Below are 21,049 nucleotides of genomic sequence, written 5' to 3'. Positions count from 1 at the left end.
CCTGTCCCTGGAGAAGATTAATTCCTGGTACTGGTCCACAGTGGATGCTCTGGACTTAACCATACCACTATGTCTGAAATACTACATTATTAGTATAGGGCAGCTCATGTTTGCTTTTTTACTATCTGCATCAAAAGTTGCAAGTTGCCAGTGTCTTTACCTGAGAAAGGCAAATATTCTAAAATGCAATGGTGCCGACACTGTTGGTAAATGATGAGTTTTTCATAGCCCTAAACTGAGTCACTAAACATATCAATATAGTAGTTATCCACATAAACTTGGAAGTTTCAGGACAGAATAGGTATATTTTTGAGGTTACTGTAATTACATGTTGTATACTCCAAGACAAAAAAATCTCAGTGCTACTGTCCAAATCTCCAGTGTTACATGGACATACTATTGCCTCATTTTTCTAATGTTGGTCATCTTTTATGTTTTCCATTGTTTGAGATTCACAGGGCTGTGACTCTGTCACTGTAAATCAGTGAAAAATGAAGACAAATAAACTATAACAGCAACATAAAAGTTGTCCAAAAGATAATAAGCATGTGTAAAACTAGTCTGAGTTTTCCCAGACTAGTTGCGAAGTTTAGACAATAATTTTGTTTTCAACTGTTCCTTTCAATAAGGGTGAACCAGGACCTCCAGGAGAAGACGGTATTCAAGGAAAAGATGGCCCAAAGGTACCTTCAGTTTTTATAGCAGATGTAAAGCAGTCATATTAGCTTAAGGACCCAAATCTCTTTTTTTTCTCCTATTTCACCAGATCAACAGAGCCCTGTTGAGTGCACTTAGTTTTAACATAGGAGGCCCTGTATATTATAGGCTTTCTTGTGCCTTTTAGGCACACACCTACCCTGCAAGAGCTGCAAAGTTGAATGGCTTGACAGAGAAATGCAAGCTGGAGAACTGAGTACAGCTTATTTCCGTGGTGATTATCATGCTGGAGAGAACAAGCCCAAGGCTTCCCAACTCTTTGCATTGGATCAATGCTGTGCTAAGGACTGTGGCAGGTGCCAGGGCAGGGGATGTCACAGACGACACCCTCAGGTAGTTGGCAACGGATGAGGCAAAATCTGGCTGTAGGAGTGTATGAATGAGATAGAAAGGGCTTTACCCTAATTTGGAGCCTGATCTGAATTTGACTGGTAAGATTCCTATCAGTTTTAGTGTGCTTTTTGTCAAACTTGAAGATTCAGAATTCACTTTTCTCAAGAATAAGTAATTCCGTGGCAGCAGCTTGACTAAGCTTTTTTTTTTTTTGCTTTGTTTTAGGGAGACCCTGGAGACCAGGGACTTCTTGGAGAAGGTGGTGAAAAAGGAGAGATGGGCTTACCAGGAATTGCTGGACCCCCTGGTGAACCTGGTGTAATGGGCATTCCTGTAAGTGTTTTCAGGTTTAAGTGGACTTTTTGTTCATTTGCTTTTTGTAATTATTTTCTTTTTAATTTTGCTTGCTTCTTTAATTTTTGATTTTCTGATTTTCTATTGCAGTTAGAGATTACCTTCTTTAAATTAGCTTGCCTCCCTTTTCTACGTGGTTCAGCTTTTCAGAGTTGGTAGAGAGAGGAGACAACTGTTTTTCCTATCTTAAATCTGGGACCTCTTAGCAGATAGTGATTCCTCACCACTTGTCATCTAGACACATACACCACACAACCTGGAGCCTCTCACTTCAGATCTCTCCTCCAGACAACCTTCTGTCATTAGTCTCTATCCTCACCTTCACCTGGAGACTGTGAGCAATCTCAAGGTATTAGATCATTCTTTAAATTTTAAAAACACCCAAAGAAATTGGCAAGATGCATATACTACCATAAATTGTGCTGTAAGATCTTTCGTTGTTTTGTATCACTTTCCCTACTCATGGCTTTGTTTACTGTCCCAGGGCTATCTAGTTTTTAGTTTAGATTAGAAGTTCCTTGGGGCAAAGAACTGCCATTTTGAGCAGCTTGTAAATGATGAAGTGTTAGACCTTAGAGCACACAAGATTTGGCTCCAATTTAAGATTTTGTGCTAATGTTCTTACCACATACATGCTCAGCTGTCATTCCTTTTAATAAACCCTAACAACAAAAGGAAGGTCTGAAAATAAAATTTCTAGAAAAAGTGGTATCCTGAACATTGAGGTTTCTTTAGTTACAAAATTATTGCAGCACGGAACCAACAGCACAGGGTTTCTTAAAGTGTTGGTGTGGATTATAGCGCCTTTTCTGGTAAGGAATACAAGGCAGGTCAAAAGTGACTTAAAACCATTATCACATGATAGATATTGGATAATCCCAATTATTCCTGCTGTTGATTTCTGATCAGTTGTCATCAGAGGATGGCCTGCCTTTCCTAACAGTGGTCTTTCTACACTGCTGCCAAGGTGTTCTAAAGACAATGTTATGAATGCTGTCCGTCCTGTGCTGAAACTGACTTCCAGAAATGAGGGTCTATCATGCCAGGCAGCGCTGCTTCGAATGATAATTCTGTGCTGTGGTGTGATGTCATGTCTTTGGTGGACCTTCTCTTCTTACCTTGTCAATCACCCTGTAATGAGGCATATACTATATAAAGTAAGGAGAGAGAAGAAAGAATTTCATTATTCCATTTTGTTCTTAAAAGACATTTATTCTTTAACTAACTTCATTTTGGTGCATCTGTGAAAGGAATTAAATAAACATATCATGAGAGCACCAGTTGCCATAGACAACTGAAACAGAGATTGCAGATAGAGAGAAATGGCAGCAAGCATACACAGGTCAAATAGTAAACGAGCACTGGGATCCGTAGTCAACATTGTTAGATCAGTTCGCGTATTGTTCTGGCATCACTCCTAGCAGCTAAAATCCATCTATAAAATCTATTTTGCTGAAGTTTTATGCAACTTCTTAATGTGAACTAATATTTTGGAGCACATTTTCCAAAGCAAGTTTGTAGCCTTAAGTCAGACATCAGATTCCCTTACCAAAAATCATCATGTTCTCATTCACAGTCCTCTGGCTGCATTCTCTGTAGCTCTTATGTGATGATGGAGTCTGAGTAAACATTAGTTGGAGGGCCAGCTGTCAACAGCTGTGAGCACTGTCCCCTCTGTCCTCTAAGCATCACTGTTACAATCGGCTCTCTTTAGTCCTGGGTTCTTCACAGTGAACTACTCTCTCTTAGTGAAGGAAAAAAATGTTCTTTTAGTTGTCAGCACACTTCGTGTGCTACAGAGCAATTTTTGTTTCTGATACAATGATATCACCCTGACTTTATTTTTTGTTTTGGGTTGACAATTCTGGAGAAGCTCGAAAGTTTCATACATCGAATTATCATAAAACAGCTTACCCTGGCATATCTACATTGTATGTAATTACACTTGTATACAGTAAACAACATCAGCAGTGCTGCCGTGCTTCAGTGAAATAGGCGGGTCTGGCAATTCGATGTTTGGGAGGATGTGGTTAGCAGGGTATTTTTCACATTTCTGTTCCACACATTCCAAAGGCAGCTGCAGAGCTGCCTCTCTCCCCACTCATCCTCCCTGGCATCTGGGTGTGTTCACATCACAGTTTTGGTTTAACCTCCTTCTAGGGATGCGGACAGATCACAACATCCGGGTCTAAACATTGCAATCAGTTTCCTATAATCAATTGTCTGAGTGTTTTATTGGGGGAGAGAGTAATATTACATTTTCCTTAAACAAAAGCTTACAAAGCAACACAGCTTCACAAATCAGTTTAAACTATATTTACCTTGACTTACCACCACAATGACTCAAAAAAACCCAAATATATCTCCCTTTATCCAAAACTGAAGCTCAGTTACCTCCTCTACCTCACCAGAAACTGGTGAGCAGTGGACACATCCAGACCTTTTGGAGGATCAGATTTTGGAGTGACCTAGAGGGCAGCAGGGCTGTATCTCCGTAGCACCCTTCATCTGCAGGCACCGCACCCACCAAGAGGCAGGCAGTGGTAGGCAACAGCACTTACTGAGTTAGCTCTCTGCTCTGCTGCACGTTGTATCAAGGCCCTGCTCTTCACACTTGACAGCCCCAAGGTTTTCTTAGTTTTCCTCTGGCTGTGTATTGTATTTCTCTAAATCCAGTGGTTTTCTTGAAGCAATTTTATTCTTAAAGTAATATTTGCTGTGTGGACAAGATTTATTGGGTTTTTTCCCCCTATTTTCAGTTCATTTTCACTAGTTTGATAAATGATCCCTGATGCTTGCCCACTTATTTCTGCTGTAACTTGAAACAGTCCTACTAACTTGCTCACAGCCACAGTTAATGAGATTTTTCCTCCCACCTCTCTGCATTACAAAAGCCTGCTCAGTTATCCAATTTGGAGCACAGTTTAAAGATGTTTCCAGGGCCTTTCTCAATCATTTCTTTTTCTCTCCCTAATAAATGTACAGGGTCCTGAAGGAACACCAGGAAATCCAGGTCAGAGGGGCCGTTTAGGAAAGAAGGTAGTATTTTTCATCTTCCCCAATTCCCTTCCTTTTGTCTGAAACTCAAATTTATATTACAAAATAATTTCATTGAACCAAGTCTATCCCTGTTTTATGTCACACTTCAAGCCAATTCTTTTTCTTGCTAGCTATAGCAATTAGAATTGTCATCGTTCTGCAGTCAATAACATTCAGGACCATAGGAAATTTAAATTTGTATAGGATGTGATTTTGCAACTCAGAACGGTTTCTGCTGCTATCAAAAAATGTTAAGTTTTGGCTAAAACAAAAAAAAAATAGACAGGCTTTAGCAGAGTTTTTTTTCACTGCAGAGTTCTGGGTTCAGACATTCTAAGAACTACAGTAAATGACATATCTAAATATAATAATCCTATTAAATAATGCTGTTACACACTTTGGATAAGCATAAACTGCATTTTGAAACTTAGTATCAATCTTTTATTATTTTTAATACAACAATACCAACAGGGGGAAAAGGGGCAGCTTGGCCCTCCTGGAGAAATTGGACCTGCTGGTGACTCTGGCCAACCCGGTGAAATTGGTCCCAAAGGTGCAAGAGGAACTCGAGGTCCCTTGGTTCGTACAAAACATGCTATTTTAAGAGCTCACCTGTTTCTGGTTTAGCAGAATCGTGTCTCTCCACAGGAAGAGGCAAGTCACAGCTGTAGCACGTATAAATATTTTTTGTGGTATCTCCACTGTCTGGAGATGCAGGCAGTGTCCTTCCCAGCCGGTGCGTCCTGATGCATGCCCTGGTTTTTCAGCATCAGAATGAGACCTGTGCACCTTTCCAGACAGAAACCTGGGCCACGGACCAGGGAGTCATCTCATGCTCTGGTCAGGTTCCTGATGTGACAATCAGAGGAGCGGGATGGCAGGGCATGCCATGGAATACTCATGCCCCACAGTCTACATATAACCTCGCTTCTGTGGCTGTTTCTTAAACCTCTCCAGTTCCAAGAACAGAAATCATGGGGTTTGCTGTCACATAAAATAAGCCTTAGCCATGGCTGAAACAAAGCATTTCAGATGAGGATTGCTACTCCTATTGAATGTGAACCTGATCCAAAGTTAACTGAATTAAGTGTATTTCCATTAATTTTATGAGCTCCTCTCATCACAAGCTCCCCTTTGCTCCACACTGTGTGACAGATGCACAGGTACACGCAGCCTCCACACTAGTGAGCCAATGTACCCATCTCACTGCTCCAGGGCCCAGTCCTGTGGCCACTGAATGCAGCACTGTGTCCCTGAACACACGAAGTACAGAAGTAAAGTAGCTATCTAATGGCCAATATTTTCAAGAGAAGGACTTGAACTCAACTTCCTAAGGTGAGGACAACCCTCAGCTTCTCTTGGCATACTTAGCATTTATGAATAGGGTTCCTCCGCACCTCTGAAAGCTCAGATCCTTTTGATCTTAATTATGCACAGGGATTATAAGGTTAGGACTGAAAATGTTGACCATTGTTTCCACAGAAGAGGGGAAAGCCTAGTATTCTTTACCAAATGAAGTTGGACCTAGCAAGGAAGTCGTCTGTAGTTCTCAAATCTCAATATTTGAAGATTTTTTCAAGTTGTAACTTTATAAAGTATACTTTGTTGTAACATTTTACAAGGGAGTTCATTTTTCTATCACGGATTATTGCATTTAACAGGGACATGTAGGAGGAATGGGACCTGAAGGAGAGTCAGGAATTCCAGGTTATGGGGTGAGTTTTTTACTGACTTCATGTACACACACATCCCTAAGGTAAGTCTGTGGTAATCCAAATAATTTCAAATATCTTGGGGATCTGTATCTAGAATACACAAATGTCTTTAGAAGTGGGAGATATTCACATATATTTATATGACATCTGATTGCCTACTCAGAAATGTTAGCCTTAAGCAATGATGACTGGTTTTTCGTGAGTTCACTAGCAGTTGTTTTTTACCACAGATTTGAAACCCTTGTTTCTCCAATGCGTCCACTCTTTGTGAAAAAAGTTCCTATAAAACTACTACAGCTATTCATAAGAGAGTTCAGCAAACACCACCACTCTGCTTACTGTCTGGTCAGGCAGTTTCCCTTTCAGTAACAGAAACACTAATTGAATGAGGTTAGTTGAAGGACATAAAGATATTGTGAGTTTCACTGAAAAATAATTATGATCATCATCACAGATGGATCGAGTCCTGCTCTTACAGACCAAACTGCCATGTCTTTTCCGAACAGAAACTTCCATCAGTGGCCCTAACCCTGAAGTGAGAACCAGCCCGGCTCCTCTCACCTGCATCAAGCCCTGCCAGAACCTTTGGCTTCCCACTGTGCACAGAGCTTTTCTGCCCGGGCCCGTTAATTTTGTGCCACATCGCTATTTAGCATTATTAGCAAGCAGCAAAAAAAATAGTAACAAGCAGCTACAAGAAAGCTTGGAATTAATTATTTCTTTAATTATTTGTTTTGGAACTAATTTTTGGTTTGTTTGGTTCTTTAGGGTCACCAGGGTCCTCCAGGACCCCCAGGGCCCCCAGGACTCAAAGGAGAAAAGGTCTGAAGATGGATTATACTGTCTTACAGTTTGAGTAATTATAAAGGGAGGAAATGTTACTGTTTTCTGTTACAGTGTTACTGTGCTCACTGTTTTCTACAGCATGCAGCAAAAGCCACCGTTTGCAATACTTATTAGTATTGTGAGAGAATATGAAAAGAAATGCAAAACTGGGGAAACAGATCATTCAGAGGCAGAGTTCCAAATTACACAGTTTAAATGTTTCAGGTTTTAAAACACAAGGTATCCACTTTAAGAAACACGTAGTATTATATCAGATAGCACCACTGTCCTTAGTGAGCACTGCTGACAGAAATAATCAGTGTGGAACCAGTTAAGTATTTACTTAGCTTTAAGCCTGTGACCATACCCACAGATTTTGCTGCAAGTCCAAATAAGACGGACGAAGGTCTATGCTTAATATAAAATGTTAGGGGCAGGATCTTGCCTCAGTGCTGCTATTTCAGTGTCAAATTCACTGTTTTTCTTTTAAGCCTCAAATTCTGCAAACAGATTTGTATGCCGACTGAAGTCTGTGTGGCCCCAAGCAGGTACAGGGATTCCCTTCATGAAGATTAGTTTGGAGTTGCACCTGACAGAGAAATATGTTCTCATATTAGGACCAATTTTGCAGTGAATACTGCTAATAGGCAATTAGTGGTGATGTTATACATAGGTTCTGGTACAATTTTCAGAAACAATAACTGAAAACTAAATTGTTGGGAGCTAGATGTCTGGCTTGCTTGGTCACTTCTGAAAAAGCACTTTGATGCACTTTAGAAACCCTTAATCCTATTTAAAGTGTGAGCCTCTTTGCATTAAATATTGGTGAATAGCATCTGCAATAGATAACTTTTGTTTGTTAGTTTGGATGGCAGTTGTTTCATATTTAAAATTTAATAGAGTTCAGGCTGATTGTTGGAATCTTCTGTACACTTGTTTGTCTATATTAAGTATATTTCTCAAAACAGTGGAAGAAATTTTCTTTTTTCCTCTTGTCAAATATCCTGTTTATCCTTTTTTTCATTAAATAAAGAAATGATTACATGGACATTGTTCAAATACTTTTTTTTCATAGTTGCCTTTGAGAATAGAGCAAATACTTAGGTTTGTAATCCTAAATGTCTTTGGGACATTTAGGTGCATGTTGAAATGGAGTTACCATTTCCACTGTGTTAAAACCATAAACATCATATTCACTTCTGGCATCTACACAGCAGCATGCTCTCTGGGTGTTTATTAGCATTTGAACATGTATGCATTGTAGACGAGGTTAAATTTCCAAGTTAATATTTTTAATACTTATCTTTGTTTTAGGGTTACCCAGGTGAAGACAATACAGTTCTTGGACCACCTGGGCCCATAGGTGAACCAGTAGGTCTTTCTTTCTCAAAAAAATTCTGGTAGTGCCTTCAAGACAAGAGGCAATACAGGCTCTTTTTGAAACTTTGTATCGCTGTCTCAGGAGTCAGTACCCCTTTGTACAAAAATGTGGAATGATGGTCCTTTAATTGGTAATCCCTCTCTGAAAAATGCAGTCATGTGCTCTTTCCTGCTTAAGAGTATGTGCCCTGTGTTTAATTACACTAATGCCATTAGTCTGTGTTTAGACCAGCACATTTTGGAACAGAATTTTACCCTCTGTGTTTATCCCAAATTATACCTAATTGCTTTAGTAACCAGAAATATGTTTTGACTTATTTCATTATCATTACAAAGCTAATTTAGCTGATTCAGAGAGCGCTGCCTTTTGTAACCATATTTTTACTAAATTTGTATGTGGGGTATCTCTCTGCAGCAATTATGAACATGTCCAAAAAAAATAAATGCCATCTCAAAATCTTAAGTGTTTCATGTTCAGGCTTTGATTGTGCCAGAAGTAATACTTGTACAGCCTACTTCTCTTCACATTAACCTTAATATTTATACCTCACCTCCTCGAAAGGGAGGACTATAAGACCCTGATGTAACTGAAGACAGAGTCTGGACTAGGTTCTTAACTTAATTATGGAAATGCATGAGAGAAGAGACTCCAGCCACTTCTGCTGTAGCCGAACTGGCTCTGTAATGCTGACTGCTCAAATGTTGCATGCAGGGCCTTTCCACCTTGTGGATTCCCTCTAGAAAACATGCCATGAGGCTGCTGAAATCTTGGAGAGTATACATAATAGTATCTATTGGTGGATATGCACTAGAAGTGGCTAATCTATTCATTTATGAACTGTAAAGATACATTGCAGTTCGTGATACCTGGCCAATTTTTCATTATGTGCCTTTACATGAGACATAGGTGAGAAAAAGGCAGTCCCTTATTATTTCACCTAATGATTGGCTGGATGTCTTTTGGGAAGTCTTGGCCATTCTTACTTTCTATGGGCATGATTCCCTATCCCATCATTTTTCCTTTGACTGAGATTTGGTCCATTTGGTGCAATGAGAGTTAAAATTCTGGGGAAAAATCCCATTTCTTGTGGGACTGGAGTAAGGGTCTTTCCCTAAAGTAGAGCTAGTGAGGTGTTTGCATGCAGCAGGAAGAACTACATGACTCGCAAAAATCATGCCATTCCCTCTGAACCTGTGCAGTTCTTATATGTGTGAGGCATGCTGAGGGATTGAAATTGCCTTTTTATTAAGACGAACTTCAAAATTAAAGCAGATTCTGAGTACAGCAAGTCATTCTAGAAAAGAACCCCATTTTTCGTGTGTTGTCTTACAGAAACCATAAGAGAGTTTTCCTCGCGTGTCTTAAAGTCTCTTCATTTATTTGTGGAGATTTTTAATTCAGATATCATATATATGGGTATAAACCTGGAGAAGTTCTACTGAGGTCAATACTCCTGTTTCATTTATGCCCATGTAAGATCTATCTTTTAGCTTCTAGTCTTCAATTACAAAATATTTTAGACAGTGTCTACTGTCTGACTGCAATGCATTTTGTTTAGAAAAAAATCATGTTTATTCCTTTAGATAATAACTTTAATAATTGTAATCCTCAGTGCCGTCTCATTGGTTAGTCTGTTTTGGGAGAGCTTTCTTTTTGTTCTTTACTGCAGCATTATTTCAGTTCAGCTGTTACATTTTGCTCTTTTGTTTTCTCTCTAGGGGCCTAGTGGTGAACATGGAGATAGAGGAGAACCTGGTCATGAGGGCTACACGGTAATACCTCTTGCTTTTTATTCTTTTTATTTGAACATGGCATGCTATGCATGTAGAGTAATGTAGCAGAAGTATCATCTTCTCTCACAAGTGTGCAGAGATGCACTTGCTGGTGCCTCACTGCACTGATGAGCTCTTAGAACACATTGGAGCATCTTTCATATGAGGAGAAGTTGATAGAGATGGGACTCATGAGCTGGAGAAGAGAAGGCTTGGGTGATCTTAATGGGTGTAAATACCTGATGGGAGGGAATGAAGATGAAGGAGCCAGACTTGTCTCAGTAGTTTCCCATGACAGGACAAGAGGCAATGGGCACAAACTGGATAATTATTCATGAATTGTATTCAGTCTTTCAGCAAATACAAATTGGATGGTAACTCATGGTAATCATGTGGTGGTGCATTCCTCCCCCCTTCTTTTCCTCTGGGCTACAATACAATCTCAGAACCTTCTGTTAAGCTTTAGCCATTATGTATGAGTGAGGCGGTTAAGCGTCCCTTGGCCGTACCAAGCGCTCTTGCATGGCTAAGGTGGGGAACAATACTGATCGTACCAGGGACACTAGCTACATGATCAAGGTAGGGAACAGAAACAAGAGATAATTCGTCATCTCTGACAGCTCTGAAGCTTTCCCTACCTGGATCATAGCTCAAGTGGAACAATACCATTGTTACCGTGAAACAATACCATAATTACTACCCTGGACCACCTCGGATAGTAGCCAAAATGGAAATTTACTGATGACTAAAGCCAATCATCTTGCAAACCTATAAACAGCGGTACCAAGTGAGACCCTTTGAGCTCTCCTGGACCGCAGCGGGCTGCATCCAGAACCTCCCTCCGAGCGGGACGCCTCTCAGAGTCCGCAAACTCGAATTTCCGATACTCGGAGGATCCCCGAGATTTTGGGCTGAGATGCTCCTCGGGGCTCGACTCTTCGCCCGTTGAGAAATGCCAAAGCATTTAACGTGAGTATTTCACAGACTCGAGGGGAATTTTTAACAGGTATACCTTTAACTCCAGGCCTTTCATTTAGCTTTGGTATCATATTCATATGCATATATATATGTGTATTGATTGATCTAGATCTTTTGCGCACCTACAGTTATAATCTGTAGTTACATATATATGTATTAATTGATCTAGATTTTTTTGCGCGCTCATCTATATAGTTACTAACAAGTATAACCTGTAGTTAAATTGTTTTAATCTTTGTAGTATCTTGACTAATTCTTTGTGCAAGCTGTCAAATTGATCAATGTTTAAGCATTGTAAGACTCTAAGTTGCTGCTAAAAACCCTTAACCCTTTAGTCATAAACCGTTGCCCAGGTCTGAGACTAAGGGTAGATCCAGCCACACCTTGGCTCCTTTTTGAGAAGGAGTTTAGAAAACAAAGGGGTCTACTCTGAACCTCGTGACCCAACAGGAGGTCTTTCCTATCCCTTTCTGTATTAGACATAAACCGTTGTCCAAGTCTGAGACTAAGATTGTGTCCAGTCGGATCTCTTCTGAACCTCGTGACTCAACGGGAGGGTCCCCCTTTTACCTTTTACCTTTTTATCCTTTTATCTTTTAACCCTTTTACTCTTAATCTCTGTACAAATCATTCCAACACAATTTTAACACGATTTTCCCCTGTGTAACTTAATCCATGTGATAAGTAATAGAGTGAACCTTGCCATCAAATTCTGTTAAGTCACGTTTCTATAAATTTCTGTTAAAATCACCCTTTGCCAATACCTTGCCAGTGATTCTTTATGCAGCCTTAAAACCACCCATTCGTGACAATCACTGATGCAGTTTGTTTGCTGAAATACAAAAGAGACAGTCCTTGACATGGAATATCCTGTTTAAGTTACACAGATAATACAGATAGACATAGTAATAAATCAGTGAACTGAATATGATCTATGCTCACAGAAGTGCAGAAATGTTTGAAAAATATGTAATTCCCACTTGCAGAGAAATTCAAGAAGAAAAGCTCCCTAAGGTCTGATCTCGGGAGAGCTGGGCATACTTTATCTAGGTCACATCAGTGAAGCTGGGGCCACCCAGCACCTCCCAAGATGGGCTTTACAAGAAAGTCTATAGCTCATTGAACATGACATCGTGAGTTACTTGTATTGCAATATGTTGTATTTTCTGCTTCCCAGGGTCATATAGGTCTTCCAGGGCTTAGAGGACCTATTGGACAACAGGGGCCTCCAGTAAGTGTTTCAAACAAGTGAGATTTCTCTATTGGGTATTGAAAATGCATTTTCATCTGCATTCAAATTCTTTTTTTATGTATTTAATATATGTTCTTTCCAAAGGGAGAGCCAGGTGAATTGGGAGAGCAAGGACCAAAAGGAGAAAGAGGTTCAGAAGTAAGTAGAAAAAAGTAAAGCAAAACTACACTTAATTGGAATTTGTATGTTTTTCCTGTTCACTGACTATTCTTGGAAAACTGTTATATAAGGCTAAAACTCAGTGTTTGGGTTTCCTTTTCATACCTGCAGGGACAATAAAAATATAGAATGGAAAATTGCATAATGATCTGGGATAGTAAATATGTGTTATTTGATATATAAATAGTTTTACTTTGGAGTGATATAAAGCATTATGAGAGGCTCTTTTGGAAACATTTGAGTGATATTCAATCATACCCTTAAATGGAGTTCCTTGTGGCCAACTAGCTCTGGAAGACACCCAGGATTTTACTGCTCTGATCTGTAAATGGAGCCTCCTAGTACTGCACTGCACTGCATTTTTAGAGAGACCTGGAAATAAGGAATTTGCTACAGAATAGTAGAGGAATAATGACAGAGCAAGTCATTATAAAGATCAAAGACTAAATCTTTTCCTTTAGAAATAATAGTTCATCTTGATGGTGTGTTGAAAATTGCCAAAAGTATTTTATATTATCCCATGGGGTGACTTTCATTGGCTTGTGAGATTTCAAAAGACTTAGGCTAAAAGATTTCTTACAATACTAATTGCTATTGCAACTTAAATGAGATATTTTGTCTGAGAAGTTCCTTAGCACAACTCTGTTAGTTTCAAAATTTTCTAGGTAAATACAAGAATCTGTAGTAGATTAGGAGTGGGAAGCAAGAGAAAGGAAACATGATGTGAAGACGTTGTCAGCATGTACTCTAACCATGAGCTCAGATATATTGCCTTTGACAAACTACTCACAGCACAGGATAAAATCAGTCATTCCTCTGTCTTTCCCTTGGAAAATGTTTTCTTTGTGTTGCAAATGCCCCTCAGATTAAAACTGCCATTTGCAAATGTGGAACCAATATCCAGCATGGAGCAACCCATAAGAGCCTAAAGGTTTACGCAAAAACGTTAATAGTGAAAACATTCATACGGTCTTAACTCCAGTGGCATGACTAGTGCTGCTATAGAAAGCCTTATAAAGCCAATCTCATAAACTGCAATGCTGAATCATCTGGGTTTACTTTATATGCATTCAAATATTTTAATGAAAACAATATAAAGTTCTTTGAATATACACGTTTCAGTTCTGATTGGTGGACCTTTTTTTATGCCTTTCTTAACAAAAAGACATTCAATTAAGGAATAGAACAAAATTTTGCTGATTTTCTCATATTTACATTAATTATAAAACATTTACCCTTACAATGACCTTAGCTTTTTCACTTTATTGCATGTTATGTAATATTGCAACATAGTAGTTTAGTGTCACTTTTGCTTTAAGAACAGTGTTTAAAAATTAATCCAGAAAATCTGGGAGGCTTTTTTCTACTTGATCTATGCTAACAAGTGTTATGCTTGTCCCTGCCATCCAAGTGGTTTTAGCTTTTAGAGGTAGGATAAAATTCATGCCATAGATCTTCATATTCTGTAAAGAATATCCTATAAACAAAATTCTCTGAGATGCTTTTGACCCATTCTGAGCTTTTCTTCCTTGGTGCTTGGCCTCCTGTGTCACTAAACTACTTACGAGAATGTTATCTGCTATCAGTATCAGTTTTCTAAGACTACAGATTCCTAGATAAGTCAAGACAAAAAAAGTCTTGTTTTAAGTAAATTTTATCTTTTGTGTACATCTTAGATAAAAAGAATATTCCCATACATGACACTGTTGTTTTCTAGTATTCTCTTCCACATACACTCAGTGCATCTACACTGCCTACTTTTCATGACGTCCCTTTTTAAAAGGTACGGGAAGTGCTGTAAAAGCATACTTCCTTATAGAGGTGTGGCTGACAGGGGAAAAATTACCAGATTCATCAGTGAAAAACTTTTTATGCCTATTGTTGTTGAAAAAGTTCTGAAAACTATACTTTACCAATTTGGGAAAGGGAAAAATATATATAATTCTACCAAAAATGTATTCACTTCTACTTGAAAAACTTTCTGCTGTCTCCTGAAATGGAAATAATCTGGTCCAAAGCCAGGCAATGTGAACATGCGTACTAGAAGGGAACAATTCTCAGCTCTTCTTAGGGGATTGAGTTTAAGACATTTGTCAGTTCACAAGTATTTGTAACTTTTAGGGACCCACAGGGAAGAAAGGAGCAACGGGTCAGGCAGGCAAACCTGGAATTCCTGTAAGTAACAAAATTCTACAGTCTGTCTTCAGCTTATAAAACAAAGAAAATAATGACTAATAAAACCAAAACTGAGTCATGCCAGTGGTACCAGAAAGTCTTATGCTCGCTCTAAAGAACCTTCTCATTATCCAGAAAGTGTAAAGCAACCCCTGTGAAAATAAGAATAATTTTTGAAACTATGTTAAATTATACTGATTAATACTCAGTTACTCAGCACATGGAAGTAAAGTGCGGCTAATAAAACAACAAGGTCCTTCCCACTTGTAAAGTTACTTAAGTAGATCATTTTTGCATGTGGCTCGTAGTCCATGTGCAAGTTATCACATTGTATTGCACAGAGCTGTACTACTGTTCACTCCTGGCTCCCATCAGTTCTTTGAACAGCTGCAGCCTACAGAAGCCTGGATCCATATGTCCATGATGGATACGGCTGGCAGATCCCTTGAGATTTACTTCTTTCTCTTGCTGCCCTGAGCTGAAATTTTTAATGCTCTTTCTTGAGTTACTGTAGAGACGCTAACTTGCATCCCTTTCTCCCTGAGGGAGAAGAAAGAGCAGGAAGCAGTAGGTGTTCTGTAAACATAACCAAGAACAAAATGCATCAAGGCTATTTTGGTCCCCTAATAAATAATACCAAACAAGCACATATTGTAAATAACTTTTACTACCTTACATCAAAACATTGTCAGTAACCAGAGAAATGCAGCTGCTTCACAGAGCTTGTACCTGCTGGAGTGCAAGAATAGCCTTTTAAAGGCAAGCAAACTGTGTGTCTTTTGTAAATACTTGGCTCTTCCCTCTGGAGGACTGCAGAGAGCGTATCGTTTGGCAGACAAAGGAAAAGAGGGAAAGGCAAGACATACAGTGAGGAGGAGAAGACAGTAAAACTGGAACTTGAGGAAGCCTCAAAGCACATCCCAAGTGCAAGATACTTCAGCAAGCAGAAGTTAGAAATAAGATTAAGATGGCACGCTTCTTATATTCTGTGTAGCTGTTGTTAACTATACTTTTTCAAATGAGATGTGTTGCAGTTAGCATATTTTAAATTTCTAAGAAACGCGTTCATACAGAGATAACTGCAGAACTCCAAGCCCCTTAAGATAGTGTATGTCAGTCTAAAGGGAAATGATTGTAAAGAAAAATCACTGTTCCTTTGGTGGATGTGACATGAGGCTTTTCTGTGCAAGTATAGCAACAGTTAGCACAAACTTGTCTGATTAGAAGGTTGTATGTGTATTTGATATGTATAAATTTGAACAGCATAATTTTGCAAATGGTAATGATACAGAGTATCTAGTAAAATTAAGGCTGAAAAGACATATGGTTGGGATTTTTACAGGGATAAATAGATTTCTTTATTAGGTTTACTTGCTTCAGTTTAAGAATCAACACTCTCAGCCATCTTCCAGGCTTGGCACGCAGAGAGGTCGGCCCCATGGTTTCAGCTGAAGTTGCTCAGAGCCCACAACACAGCAAGTCTAAGGTTAATCCAATAGCATTTTAAACCAAACCTCCTAACTCAGAGCCCCCTCTGCGAGTATTCATCCATGTCACCGGGTCTGTTATTATGTAGGGTTTAGGAAATACTGTGACTGAAATCTAGTTCTGTGATGGTGAAGATGAAAAGACCTACAGTGCTATATTTGGTTTGAATTTGTTTCAAGGGAAAACCAGGCCCAGCAGGGCAGAAAGGAGCAGTCGGGTACCCTGGACCAGAAGGCGTTCCTGGCAACCCTGGCAAGCCTGGGCTGTCAGGGAAGTCTGGCCCTAAGGTAAGTTGCTTTCCACATTGCCCCTCTTTATGTCATTTTGCATTACAAATTTTTTAAGGTTAGGATATTTAAACAGAAGGAACCATTCTCAGTTCCTTCAGCATCTTGAAAATTAGACCAATTCTTTGTTTTCTTTCTCGTTTGCTCCTGATATTCTGGCCAGGATGTAAGGTTAAGGGAAGTGTGCTGTGAGAACTATTTCATTAGCATATGTTAGTAGTAACTACAGCTAAGTGAAAATGTTTTCTTAATGAGAGAGGCTTCACAGTTGTGTTCCTGAAAATGAGCCATAGACCCCAACTGAGGCTGTTTCCTCTCAGGCCCCGAGATAAACCCACATTTTCCTTATTGTCTTTGAATTTGTAACCTATGTCTTTCTACCTAAGCAATTCTGAAGCTTTGCCCAAAAACAGTGAAAAAGAATATTAGGTATCTGATGTAGCTGGGAAACAGTTTTTTTGTCTGTCTGTGCTTTGCTGTGGGCCAAGGATGGTGACCTGTTGCCTGCTGCTTCTGGGAGCAGTGACACAGCTCTTTGCTTATTCACTCCAGAGAGGAGGGAAGAAATTCCTGTTGTTGTTGTCATTGTTGAAAGTCTGATCACTTTGATTTCAGGTATGGTATTTCTCAGTAGTTCTAGTTCGATGGACCAGTAATTGTTATGAAAGGATGCCACGTTAGATTTGGTGTTAGGAATTAATCAAGGTGCCAAATGAGGCACCTCTATTACAAGTATCAATTTGCCTATTTGGTTGAACAAAGAGAAAATTAAACAAGTTACCCGTAAGGGGAAGATGTACCCTATTCGAGCCTTCTCCGTTTTCAGATAATGTCCTCCTCTCTCAAGTACTTAAAATTCTTTGGAGTTGCATTTAGGAGTATCACCCCAAAGAATTCTTACATTTTTGCCTTTCCACTCAAAATGTCATCTTTCATATTAAAAAAGATTCCATTACTCCATATTAACAATATATAGTACCATTACAATTTGTAATAAAGAGAGGCTTTTAACTGATTTTTGCCACAATAAATAAAAAGAACAGAATTTTTGCTATGTAAGTTTATCAGTCCATCAGGCTATAAACCACAGTACCATATTCAAAAGCTCTGAAAATCACATTTAATATAAAAATCCTATTTCCTATAACCATTTTATTTCTATGAATGCTTAACAGAATGTCATATGAAATAAGAAAGAAGATATATATGTATATATTTCTACTAAATGACATCACAGAAACATTCATTTGAATGGTAGCAAATTTCCATTTTATATTTTTTAACATGTCAAAATTGGCTTAACTCCATGTACTCAGTAACGTGTTTTTTCATTAAAAATAGTTGCTTTTGTTCATTGTCTGATGTTCTCATACATTTTCATAACAAATGTTCTGATCTTTCTTGATGTGGTAAAGTTATTGTATATGAATCCCTACAGAGAGTACACAATCATACTAATATTATCAGTATGTCTGGTATTTATAAATAAGCATGTCAAATTTTGAATGTTTCTGTGGGAAGGTAGTCTCATTTTGTTTCTTGATATGGAATTCCTTCTTGAAAAAATGAATACTGTGAATCTCAACTATATTTTCAGCCCATTTGTAATGAATGAATCCAGCATCTTGTTTTCATCAGAAGGAGCTCCTTATTGTAAGCTCAGAATCCTCAGACATCACACAACACTCATCCAAGAACCACCTCAAGGAGTCATCTTCTATAATTAATGGATATTAGCGCTCTCTTCCTGCATATTTCAAAATAGAGTTGGGAAGGAATTAAATAGGGATCAGCGCTATTAATCTGAACATGCAACTTTTCAGGTTTGGGAAAAATTTTAGGTCTCTAATATAAACTATTCTGTATGATTCCCTGTGGGAGGTAAAAGCAGTCACTGGTATGCCCATGAGTGCTTCCATATATACTTGAATGCACAATTACTGTGGACAAAAGATTGCTTATTATCCAACTGGGCAACTATTCTTATTTAGGAGGGTGCTAACAGGGAAGATGCCTTGCATAAGCCCAAAGAGGCAACTGATTCTCTTGAATGTTCTCAGAAGTCTTTCAAGGTCTAGGTAGGTGATCCCACACAAATGACATCATGATATATTTAGGGTAGGACAGAACAAGGTTTAAGATGAACACTGAACTGCAATGGGCTATGGCATGGTTAGCATTTGCTTTGCTGACAGTCAGTGACTTATTAAACTATAATAACTTGACTCCTCAGAAACTCCAATCCATCCCACAGTTAAAGCACGTGTAGCTTTGTTGCTAAGTATGATGGGGCTTTGCTTTTGGAGTATTAGCAGAAATCCAGACGATACTGCTGATCATTGTCTTTCCATATGTATTTTGATGTACTGTCAATGTGTGTCCATATATGCAGAAAGCATTAAGTGGTTTTGACTAATTTTGTTATATGCCTGTTTTAGCATACAATAAAAAAACATGTTTGGCTGTTCTTCTTGTAATCAATTATTTTCAATTTAAGGGTAATAAAGGAAACTCAGGCTTACCAGGTCTCGCAGGTTATCCTGGAGCTCGAGGTCCCAAGGGATTGCCAGGCATGCCAGGGCCCATAGGAGCACCCGGACTAAAGGTACACACATGGGATCTTGTTTAAGTACAGTGTTACTGATATTGCTTAGTCTTCATACTGCCTCCAGTGATTGTGGAACCACTATGCTACTGTTAATCATATGAGTAATTGACATCAAAACTTATTTGAAGGGTAAGACTGCAAGGTGTGTTGACCTCATTTCTATAAACTGTAATTTGAAAACAGAGTTCCCATCCATCTGGATGCTATTCCCAACTCCAGAAGCCATTCAAAACTCTTAGTATTTATTCATCCAAAGCTTTAGGGCCAAATGATTCCTGACTTTTCTGTTTAAACTTCTGTAACTACTAGAACAGTCTGGATGATTTGAACATCTAAGCAATCTATTAGCAGCGAAGTACTGTAATTTCAAGCCTGAGTCCCAAGGTTGGGGGCTAACAAGCATGTCTGGGATGTTCATTTATTATAGGACTTAAACTGTTCTTGTTCAGCCCTATCAGAAAGAAAGAAATCTGGGAGTGTTCCAGTTTCCAGGCAGTTACAGGTACCCGATATCAGCATATCCTCAGCTTCTACTGGTAATATTAATTAGACTCATTTCAGTGGTAAAAGAAGGAAGGAATGGAAACATTACAGATAATTTTCTTCATTTAGAATAGGATTTTTCATTTAAAATCATGATTTGCAGTGCTCTGAGATTTTATTGGTAAGCAGTTTTTAAAACCTTAAGTTGCTTGAAAACTGGGGGAGGGAAATACTGTCTGTCTTTGTTATCTTTTCATGGAAATATTTTAGTATAAACTGCATTCACTATTTGTAGTGTTTATTGCCAGTGCTCCCAGTCTGGATTTTACTCCTTTGTCTAGACAATGAGCTGTAGGAGGTAGTTCCTGCTCAGAAATGCTTGCAATCTGAAAAAGAGGGAATAGATGAGGTGAGGGAAAACAGTTACCACATTGTGCAAAATAAACATTAAAAGTGGACACACTGAGTCAGGCCAAAAGTCTGTCTTTGTTAGAGCCAAAAGGTAACACCTAGGAAGGAGCGTAAGTGCAAAGTAAGCATGAAAGGTGTATGTTTCTAGCCTTAATTGCAGCTCAGCAGACATGGTTTCTCCTAAGCTAGACGTGGTTTCTGTGTATTTTGATAGTCCTCAGACAATTTCTCTTGCGTGAACTTGTCTAGTTTCAAACTAGATTCTAGTTTGAATCGATGTAAACATTTAGTCTAACAGCAAGGAGTTCCACAACTATACTATGCCTTGCTCAGAGGATTACTTTTTAAATTTACTTCTAACCTTCCTGTTCTGTATTTCATTTTGTGCATTTTAGTTCTTGCACTGGGGGATACCGTGTTGAAAATGATATAATATGTATGGGGTTTGTATGTTTCCAAGTCAAGGAAGTGTCAAGTCACATTTGCATTTTAGTGAAAGTATAATTATTGAAAGCATTCCTGATGGAAATAAAATGAATAGAGTAGGTTTATTTCTTCGAGAGAAAGCATGTTCCACACTTCTGCCAGGAAACCAATCTTTACATTTATAACTGTCATAATTGTAATGAAGGATATTCCTATGGACAGGGTGAGAAAGGGCTTCTGGGTCATCCAGGAAAGCGAGGCAAAAGAGGCCTTCCAGGATCACAAGGTGACCAAGGACGAGCAGGAGATGCTGGACTGAAAGGACAAACTGTACGTAATTACAGCTGTTGATGCAAAACAAGTAGTCCAAGAGTTACCAATGTGAAATAATAAAAAAGATGCCTGCTCCTGTTGCAGGGAGAAGATGGAGATCAAGGTTTGATGGGGTTTCAAGGATTCCCAGGTCCAAAAGTATGTGCTCATTCTTTTCTGTTAGATCTTAAGCCATTTACAAAGTGAGAACATTAGGAAAGCACAGAATTAATCGGCTTTAACAATAATTTGTTCAAAATCTGTCTGAACTGTTGGAACACTGTAGGCAGAACTGTGTGCTCCATGTCCAAAGACAAATTCTGGGTCAGTGCGC

General features: G+C 38.8%; 1 protein-coding gene across 1 annotated transcript in view; it reads left to right on the top strand.

Moving 5' to 3' along the window:
* The window catches only part of COL24A1 (collagen type XXIV alpha 1 chain), a 149,707-nt gene that overhangs the window by 112,461 nt on the left and 16,197 nt on the right, over positions 1 to 21,049 (top strand). Inside the window, exons 36-50 of the mRNA XM_075156204.1 lie at positions 630 to 683; positions 1,276 to 1,383; positions 4,390 to 4,443; positions 4,915 to 5,022; positions 6,105 to 6,158; positions 6,927 to 6,980; positions 8,298 to 8,354; positions 10,083 to 10,136; positions 12,292 to 12,345; positions 12,451 to 12,504; positions 14,647 to 14,700; positions 16,368 to 16,475; positions 18,973 to 19,080; positions 20,626 to 20,733; positions 20,821 to 20,874. Of these exons, the coding sequence (XP_075012305.1) occupies positions 630 to 683; positions 1,276 to 1,383; positions 4,390 to 4,443; positions 4,915 to 5,022; positions 6,105 to 6,158; positions 6,927 to 6,980; positions 8,298 to 8,354; positions 10,083 to 10,136; positions 12,292 to 12,345; positions 12,451 to 12,504; positions 14,647 to 14,700; positions 16,368 to 16,475; positions 18,973 to 19,080; positions 20,626 to 20,733; positions 20,821 to 20,874 (1,083 nt within the window). The remainder of the gene's footprint in view (positions 1 to 629; positions 684 to 1,275; positions 1,384 to 4,389; positions 4,444 to 4,914; positions 5,023 to 6,104; positions 6,159 to 6,926; positions 6,981 to 8,297; positions 8,355 to 10,082; positions 10,137 to 12,291; positions 12,346 to 12,450; positions 12,505 to 14,646; positions 14,701 to 16,367; positions 16,476 to 18,972; positions 19,081 to 20,625; positions 20,734 to 20,820; positions 20,875 to 21,049) is intronic.

This window comes from Calonectris borealis, chromosome 8 (assembly GCF_964195595.1).
Source record: "Calonectris borealis chromosome 8, bCalBor7.hap1.2, whole genome shotgun sequence".
Classification (NCBI taxonomy): Eukaryota; Metazoa; Chordata; class Aves; order Procellariiformes; family Procellariidae; genus Calonectris; species Calonectris borealis.
This window is presented reverse-complemented; position numbering and strand designations above follow the sequence as displayed.